General features: G+C 37.8%; 1 protein-coding gene across 3 annotated transcripts in view; it reads right to left on the bottom strand.

The window, feature by feature from the left end:
• Positions 1 to 234: 234 nt before the first annotated feature.
• LOC103477022 (uncharacterized) overlaps positions 235 to 9,827 on the bottom strand; it is a 141,542-nt gene continuing 131,949 nt past the window's right edge. For all 3 annotated transcript variants that reach the window (XM_081616584.1, XM_008429856.2, XM_008429858.2), the window contains 2 exons: positions 8,987 to 9,064; positions 235 to 4,959 (listed from right to left, as the gene is read on the bottom strand). In XM_081616584.1, the coding sequence (XP_081472710.1) occupies positions 4,859 to 4,959; positions 8,987 to 9,064 (179 nt within the window). In that variant the 3' untranslated portion in view covers positions 235 to 4,858. The remainder of the gene's footprint in view (positions 4,960 to 8,986; positions 9,065 to 9,827) is intronic.

The following is a 9,827-nucleotide window of genomic DNA, read 5'->3' as shown; positions in this document are numbered from 1 at the left end:
ACAACCACCAAGTCTCTACTAAGGCCTAATGGATATTACTTAACTAATATTTCAATAAACAGTAAAAAAAAGACACACTTTAAAACATTCAGGCTTTGGTTTTGTTCTGTTTATGCCTCAAGGAAACCACAGATAAGAAATACTTGAGTCTCAAACACCTATTAGGCCATTTAAAGGTGTTAATAAGATAGACTTTTTGAAGGAACTACTAAAAATAAAACCCAGCACAAAATATAAAGCACTTGAGAACATTTATTGCACACAGAAAGGCAGATGGCATTAATAGATGTAAATAAAAGATTCTGCAAAGAGTAAAATACAACTTCTTATACCTGGTAACCACAGTTACTTTTTTTTTTGTTAGTCAGTGAACTCCCACAGACATCGACATAAATCCAACAATTGTTTCTTGCATAAACACATGAGGGTTTTCCCATTTTTCCAAGGCAATATTTCAGCTTTTTTTCTTTTTTCCTGATCACGTAGACATGCGGTAAACCAAGAATGAGGTAGATATTCAAAAGAACAAAAACTAAAAAAAAAAACATAAAACAAACAAACGTTAAAGTCACACAGCATAACACAAACGTATGCGAGAGTAAAGAGACGTTTCAGTGAGAGCAGCAGGTAGGCGCTTTTAATCTTGAGGGTCCTCGCTTCGAGGCTGATCCCTATTTCCCCTCATTACAAGCTTGCTCACAAGATTAGATTACACGTGGCAACAGGATCCCCTTACATTACAGTTAAACACAAGCGATGATGAAATATGCGGACATTTGGGGTTCGTTGTCTTGAGTGAATTTTACATTATTTAGCAAGCTTTTGTTTAGGTACATTCTCAAAGGAAGCTGCTCCTTTGATTTTTGCCTCCATCAGACAATTTCCACTTAGAATAAATTGAGCTTAACTTGGTGTGATGGATAATAGCTTGAATTTGTAGCGAAGTGAGCTGTGACATGAACGTCCTCCCTTCTTATCACACTGTTTGGATAAATGGAGGTAGCAAAGTGGAGCATATTAATAACAATTCATGCTAAATTCAATAGGCAGTGGGAGTTGCTCTCAGCAGCACGCCGCAGAAAAAAGTTTAGATGACATTAATCTGCTGGTGCTGTCTCATTTGAATCTCATCAAGATCAGCATAATTGTCTCTGGTGGGAGCCCATAAACTAAATATGAAAATTACAAAGATGAAAGGACAAGATTAGGTAGAAGGAAGGGGAATTCAAGTGCCCATAAACCCAAAGACGGTTTTCCCTTGTAAGATTAAAAGGTGAATGGAGATCCAAACACGTCCAGCAGGGGGCTCCTTTTACTCACAAATGAAATCAGCTGGATGCATTTTATTTCTAAAATTAGACTCTCTTGCACTGATAAAACCAAACTGGCATCATGAATAAATAATTGTTCTGCAGCATTTGAATTATGTGTGATTGGAAAAAAAAACCATAATGTCAATGATTTGAGACAAGTGAAAGCAAAGACAGAAAAAAATGAATCAAAAGAATTTCATATAAAATACAAACACAGAAAAGAGCACTAACCTTTTTAACACAAGCCAAACTAAAAGATAAAAATAAAGCTTTTCAGTCTTACCCCTAATTAAAAATAACTGAAAATTAAAGCTTAATATTAATCATATACATTCAACACGGTCCAGTTACCACTTTCCTGTTTAATATGTTATGTATCGACTAATAGAATTTAAGTGAAATAAGCAAGTTAGCAACTCAAATCTTTGCTGATGTAAATTCAAATCAAAGGATCAGAGGGAGAAAGTGGTTGCAGATGATCAAAGGAGTTTCTAGAAATTAGAGTGGTCTGTTTGGGTACAATCATCTCAAACCATAAAAAAAAAAAAAAAAAGGTGAAAGCATTAAACTCATTTAGAAAAAAAAAAAAACTTAAATAAATAAAGCAAAACAGCAGCCTCAAAGCAATCAAAAGCCAGACAGTTTATGGTGACACACAGTGCTGGTTAGTAACTGGAAAACCTGGATGTAGAGTATGAAGCAGCTTAGACAGTTCAAGTACATTCACGAGTAAAACGTCTCCTCCAAACCGAAAATAACCGTCCGCTAGCTGTGGTGTGGTAGTCCGATTTCCTTTGTAGTCATGAAGTGAAATTATTCACACTCAAACCAAGAGGAATCATCCTTCGTGGCACGATGTGAACGGCGTATGTTGAATGATAATCTCAGATGCAAACACAGTCTTGTACAGTTGCAGCAATGCATGATTGACAAGTGATAACCTCGAAGTGTCGTTGCAGTGACAGCCAGCTTTTAAAGTTATATTGTCAGGTCCCTTTTCAAGCCTCATTAGACTTAGAAGAAAAAAGTTCAAATAAAGCACATGAAAGATATTTACAGTTAAAAATAAAGTACAGAGTAAATGAGGAGTTACGTTAATTGAAAATAGACATTATTTCAAACATTCTTTTTTTTGCGGAAGAATCTGCCTTTAAAGGGATCGTAGGGGCTTTAATCTCAGTGTTTGTAAAAAAAAAAAAAAAAAAAAAAAAATGAAATGTACCTTCGAGTGGTTGAAGGCTAACTGCTAGTAAGATTAGATTTCTGCAAATTAGACACCTTGAAGTGAACAAACTATGGGAAAATAATGTTCAATTTGTTGCCCTCTTTTTTCAACAAATTCAGTTTTAGTATTTCAAAGTTATAATAATTAACTGCAAGCTGTATTCATTCACTTGATCAGCTGCGACTCATCAGTCTGCTGAGAGCGGATTGAGGATTTGGATAGCGTGTCACGCTGTGATTTGTGTAACTCATTGGTGAGAATAGGTTCCTTTCCAGGTCTCGCAATTCTTTGGAAAACAAAATGGCAGACTCAAGATCAGTTGCACCGATACAATGGCCAACCTTTGCATTGTTATTTTGTTTGGGGTGACGGTGTAAGGAGTTTGCTCTGCAGTCGGTGGGCCGTTGGTTTGATTCCCGCTTCACCTGCCTCTGTCTTTGTGTCCTTGGGCAAGACACTTCACCTGCTTTGTCATAAGGGCCAATAGAACAAAATGCCAGCCTTGCTTCTGTCAGACTGTCCCAGGGCTGCTGTTGCTACAACCCAGTAGCTTGCCATGAATGAAAGTTACTGATTTCATTGTAAAATGTCTTTGAAAGGGCTGGAAAATGCTACATAAGTCTGACGTCACTTCATTAATGTTACTGTAGAACATTGGTTGGTTGGTTGGCTGTAAAAACCACAACAAATGTCTTGCTTGCGAAAGTGGAAACATCTATTACTCGCTAATCTAGCATTGTATCCCATTAAAGGAAACATATTCAGGTGTGTTGTCAAGGAAACTACTCTGGATATTTTTTGAAACTGATGTTTTTCCTGTTGTCTCTTGGATTCCAATGAAAAACATTGTGATGCCTATGCTGGGCCAGCAGGTGGCGAGAATGTTGACATTCTGGACTAAAGACTATTTTCCCCCAAAGTTGTTCCAGCTTACGTTTTATTTGAGTGTTTCGAAACCTTTTCAGTTCACATCTTGCATTTACTGATAAAGTCGGGGGAAAAGGGAGATATATGTAGGAAGAAGAAAGAAAAATGGCTTCTTTTGTCTGCTGTTGCGGTTTTTAGCAGCGAGAAAATGTGAAACGGTTATATATATATATATATCACAAAGAGCATTTACATTTTGGAAACCATTTGAGAAATCAATTTTTTTTTTGCAGGGCCTAGCTACTAGCCTCAACCACTCTCAGGATTTATACATTTTTCATGGAAATATTACACCTTCCTTTCTCAGGTAATGAGGAATTTCTCTAACAGAACCAAATGAAAAGACAAATCCCAAAAATAGTTTCATATAATGAAATAAATCTACCCTTAATTTTTTGCTTGTATTAAAAATAATACCAGCCGGGTGTCTATGGTTTTTTTTTTAAAAAACATTTTTTTTAAATGCTTTGGCAACTTAATAAGTGCTCAGTAATGACACGCGATTTACAGAAAATGGGAAGACGTCTTCAGCTATAGTTTTACCACAGATTCTTAAAAAAACAAAAAAAGAAAAACACAAACACCTCATCAATTCAAAGAAACAGAAACATTGAAACTTATCAGCAACTAAAACATGTATTACCTCATGTCTTTACAACTTAATTACTAAACAAAATGACATGTTTTCCATGCTACATTTCTAGCTGACTAGTACCATCTTTTAAATACATTCTTAAGGAGCACACTTAAAATAAATAATTTCCATATCAGACAAACTGGCTGCTTTAGTTACATTTTACTTACATTTTCTGAAAAATAAGTACATTCACTCAGTTGACCTCTCTCTCTCTCTCTCTCTCTCTCTCTCTCTCTCTCTCTCTCTCTCACATAAACAAACAGCTAAAAATTAGACTTACCTACAGCCAGTTTAACCGAGTAAGAAAAGAAGAGTGCATCGGCAAGCCCGTTAAAGAGGCAAATAAATAATTATTAAGGTTATTCAGCCGGGGCTGAACCTGACGAAACGGAGTTATCTCTAGGTCTTGAAAGACAACTTCAGTCGATAAGGAATGCATTGCATCACAGTAAGAGTTGGAAAGACAAGAAAAATACTTCAAAGTACAGCACTGCAAAAGGTTTTCAGCTGCATTCAAAACAAAACATAACAGCACACCTAGAAAAAAAAAACACCCACAGCACCCAAATGTTATTGTGAAGTGAACAAAAGAGGTCAGTTTGAGTCCGTTTGATACAGCAGAGCTGCAGAAGCTGTCAGACACAGCGAGGTCATCTATTTTTTATTTATTTTTTTGCTCTGTGGCTGCAGCTTGGAGATCATGGATGACAACCGTCCTCGGAGCGCACCGTACCATTTGACGCTCCCGCTCTCTGCTTACAAGGTAGGAAGAATGCAGTCATTCGGGTCACAACTCCCCGGGGGTCCACGGGGCCCAGGAGAGCCAGGGGGGCCTCGTGAAGGGATCCCAGGTGGCCCTTGAGAGAGAATGTTGTTAATTACTGAAATAGGCGACACCTTATCAGCACCTAGGAAGAGCTTTCCATAGACGGCTAATCTGACGTTTGGGAAAGTCATGATTTCCTTCATACAAACAGTAATTATCGACTTATATGTAGCAAGTAATCAGAAGTACAATGTTCTGCTTAGAAATGCTGTGCGTGGAAGCTGCAAGCAGAGCATTTCTGAGGATTTAGTAGGGCAGGAGAGGGCACAAAGCCATAAAGACTCTGACATTTTACTGGCACTTGACAGACGTGGCCTCAAATCACCCCCACAAAGGCAGATCAGGAGATTCTTAAGAAGGAAAGAAGAAGCAGAAGAACTGACTTAGCCTCCAAACTCCTCAGACAAGTCCGATGTTATCACACTGCCTCATGTTCATGAAATGTCAAACTTACAACATACGAGGTTTCCTGCACTAGAGCCAGTTTTTGTGTGCTATCCACACAAATTACTTTTACTCAGGGAAATGATGGCAATTGATAGAAAGGTCCACACATCAGTGAGTAAAGATTAGTTTATGGTTCAAAACATTACGTGAGTAAAACAATATGCTCTGAAATCAAATTCAAATTCAAATTGAATTGTTCGCTTTTGACATGCAGTGATACCAGACTGACTAATAATCACAAAAAGGACAATAACAATTTTTCAATGATCTTAAAAAAACCTCTGAGTTCTGAAGAAAGAAACAAACCGAGGTAAAAAATGGACAAAACAAACAAGATAAATTGGAAAGAAACGAAGGAAGGACCCATGGAAAATAAACAAACGTAGGAAGGAGCAAAGGAAGGGAGGCTAGGAGGACATTCGGACGGACGGCAGCATCTATTATGCAGCAAAACTGAATAAATGTAGTGTGGTATTTTACCGCACTTTAAGTCTTCTGAATTGTCAAGCAAGAACAAACCACTGATTTCATTAATCATAACAATGTGTCGGACTGTGACTTGGTTTTAAAAAGGCCTGCTTTTAAATGACTCAGATTGATTTGGGCGGGAAGAAATCCAGATTAGAACATCACTTATAGTGATCAGTTACATTAGCATCAGTACAAGTACCTTTTGATTTTCTGTTTTTAATACAAGCAATTGGATTGGAGCAATTAGATGTCATCCGTATTTGCGTAAAAACCGAAATATTCTGAAAACTGAAAACAATACTGTTTTACTCAAGGTTATATTGACACGTGCCTACTTGGGCTGTTTGCTTTTAATTCCTGCAATTTGTCATAATTCTTTTATTTACAAAGTAAGAAAAGTTTCACTGGTTTGTTTGGGAATGAAGTCATGGATCATTATGTTCCGAAGTGACTTTGGAAATGTTCACAACATCTGCGCTCGAAATGTATTCATACCGAAGGATGTCTCAATTACAATTAATGAATTCTTTAGCTGCACTAATGAGAATGAAAAGGAGAACCAACATTTCTCTGCGCGCTAATATGTCGGGGCAATTATGGCATCTGGGACATTATTATCTCATCTCACCTACCAAACAGCTTGTTGAAGCCGCAGTGACTGTGACTTTTCATTTACGGTCTTTTTTTGCGCTGTTTATATACCGGTCATCAGACACAGTGGCCGGCGTTAACACTGTCTTTTAAACAGATCTCGATAAGCCTAAAAAAAAAAAAGAAAAAAAAAAAAAGAGAGACCTCCTTTGCTTCAGTCCTCCCAAAGGACTGTCCATTACATCACTCAGAGCAGTGACAGCTCAACAAAGGCCTGCTCACTTTGAACAAAGAGACCTGCTTGGCCTTTACTTCAGTGCGATAACACAGCTTGCCCCTTCCATCACTGCCACAGCCGTCTACTGCTTAACCGCTCACACAAACAAAGTGCTTTGGTAGCTGTTAACACAGACTGTAAGAGAAAAGAGGTGTTTGTTAAATCTTTGCACTTGGGCAGCAGGGTTAAAACTACTAATTAGCAACAACTGCAGACAAATGTTTCACTTGCGGAGACAAGGACAAAGACTGGAGATTGAACATGTGGTCATGCTAACTGAATTATTTTCAGTTTAATGCTTTGGGGTCGTCTTCGATCCTGTGTTAGTCTTCCCACTTTCGAAGCACGGACATTGCAGCTCAACAGTAGAGAATTTCTTTTAGCTCTCAGCATTTGAACTGATACAACAGCTGGGTGAATCTCCAGCATGGAGCAGATCCCAGCCTTTACACTCCAAGGGAAACCAGCTCTGAGTAGATGCCAAGGATACCGGATATCTTTGATCAGGATGGCAAGGTGGAAGAAATTTTGGCTGGAAGAAATAAACCTTCTCCTGTAGTCTACAGGAAACTTGTAAATCTAAAGGTATGGAGGAAAAAAAAACAACAAAAAAACCCCCAAAAAAACAGAAGTCTGTGGACCTGCATTCATATCAGTCAGTTTGAAGAACTTTCTGATTTTTTGCCAAGACGCAACTACGGCTTAAGTCTAACCCCCACCAGTTATGCCGCAGGTGCTTCCCATAACCGAGCACCTCTAGAGATGATTTCTTTCAACAGCTGTGATTTATCCTCTCCAGCGGAGCTACAGCCAACTTTCCTTTGCCCCCGCACATACATTATGCACAGATTGCATGAGTGACTTCAAGTTCAATGATAAACTCCTGCTGTCAAAGGCTTGAAGTAAGTGAAGTAATCCCACTTCTCAAACCAGCAGGGGGATATGCCAACATCATGGCTTGGTCTTTTTGTTCAGGAAGATGGCACGATAGGATTTTAGTTTTCAGAACAGATGCCATTTTCCATTACTGCAGAAATTTCTCTTCTCTGGGGGGTATTTCTTTCGTCAAAGCAGCATGAGGGTTTAACAAATAGAATGCAGTCTGGGGGCTGCATTTTTGCCACCAAGATGAAGATAACAAATGATGGCTTAAAAAGCTGTGAAGGAGTTAGTTTGACACAAGTCTAATGCATTTCCTTCCTTTAAGCAACTATGTAAGAAAACTGATAAAAAAAAAAAAAAAAGAAAAGCAAATGTGGAAGGGAAATAGCTGTCAGTGCAATGTCTGGTCAATCTGACCTAAAAGTGGCAGCTCAGAAAAGTGCTCTTACATTTTTCTCTACATATTTTACTTTATGTGAGTGCTTAAATGACCATAGCATAGCTGTCAGAGCAAAATTCTAACTCTGACAGTAGAAAATTGTAAATAGGACGATGTTATTTATTTGTTTTTAGAATGATTGGTAATAGTTTGGCTATGTCTATGACTGTGTCTATGACTGTTATAAATTTTCAATAAAAAAATTAATCCACATGACAGATAATGGCCTGTCTTGTTTAAGTAACTTAAATTATCAATCCCAGTATCAAGAACACCATGTTCTTCTTTCCTTCAAAATATTTTGATTGCAAAAAAAAACTAACTCTTATGTTGCACTTGCCAAATCTATATTTAACTAAATGATTAATGTTATGTTAAACTAATTTAATATAGTAAGCATGTCAATTTATTGGAAGATGTAAATATGCATATATAGGTAGATAAAAAAAAAAATCTATTTTAATTGCAGTACCATAATCTTCTTCTGTGACATTTCTCTTCATTAAGGGAGATGGATCCTTGATTATTTTTGTTGCCTTAAATAACTTGGCTCGTTACCATTTTGAGAAACAAAGCATTTTTAGTTTTCTGGCAAGAAATATTTATGTAAAAGATAGTGGTATTTCAGAGAGGTTGCAATCAGGTCCTCAGTGCCCAAAGCATCATTCATATATATGACCCTACTGGCCATTATACCTTAAAAACCGAGGAATGTTTTTGCCATACTTATCATCCAGCTCAATGTGAGTGGGCGCGACGTTGCTATAGGTCCTTGTCCTTATTTGTCACAGTTACAGTTGTTTTTCACAAAAATTGTTGAGAGTTTCCAACAGTTGCGAAAGTTTCATACAATAAGTGGGGTGTTAGTGGTGGGCAAGGGAAGGGGAAGAGGTCAGGATTGTCAACACAACCAGCATTCAAATTCAAAGGTCTTCTATGTTACTTTCTCACCTGGTGGCCCAGTGGGTCCTGGATCTCCTGGTAACCCCAGACCAAGCTGTCCTCGTTCTCCTTTCTGACCCCGGTATCCTGAGGACACACAGATATACAATAACCCGAATAAATACTAAAAAGATATAATTTACATAGAGTACGCAGTACAGTTAGAAAGATTAGAACAAATGCCACAGCATGTTAAAGTGTCAACATGGCAACACATTGTGCAACCTTTTTATCTGGCAAGGAACCAAGACATTGTATCATCTTAAATACTGTTAGCAGGGCAAAAATGTCAGACATCTGTTGAGCCCTGTGTTTGTCTGAGGGACCCACTTTAGTCTGTAGATACTGACAGCCGAGAACCCCCTTTTTTTTCCAGTGTTACATCTTTAAATAATAAAAGATGTGCTGACATATGGTCAAAACAGAAATCCTCAAACAATTCATCTGCAGGTTAGGTCCTTGAAGAGCGCCACGGACAATGACAGCATCACAAGAAAGTGTCTTTCAAGACTTCAGAGGAGAGTAAAGAAGATTATTTCAACCAGCGGTCAAATATGTGGGTCACTGCAGGTGCTCTGATTTTGGAGACAGGTGGGCGAATAAAAAAAACAAGCAAACCAAAAATACACACACAAAAACTGCTATGATTAGAAACATCCCTGTTGCTCATCTAAATTGTGTTAATCTCTTTTCCCACGACTCTGCACCACTGTCCACTTTTATTGGAAACGGTGGTGACGATGTTTAAAAAGCAATAAAATTACACACAATCTCACACTAAAGACATCAGAAAAACCCAATATTTACACAATAATTTATTCAGAAGCAAAAAAAAATTCCATGTTGATAA

The sequence above is a fragment of the Poecilia reticulata genome, chromosome 15 (assembly GCF_904066995.2).
Source record: "Poecilia reticulata chromosome 15, P_reticulata-male-v2, whole genome shotgun sequence".
In the NCBI taxonomy this organism is placed as follows: domain Eukaryota; kingdom Metazoa; phylum Chordata; class Actinopteri; order Cyprinodontiformes; family Poeciliidae; genus Poecilia; species Poecilia reticulata.
This window is presented reverse-complemented; position numbering and strand designations above follow the sequence as displayed.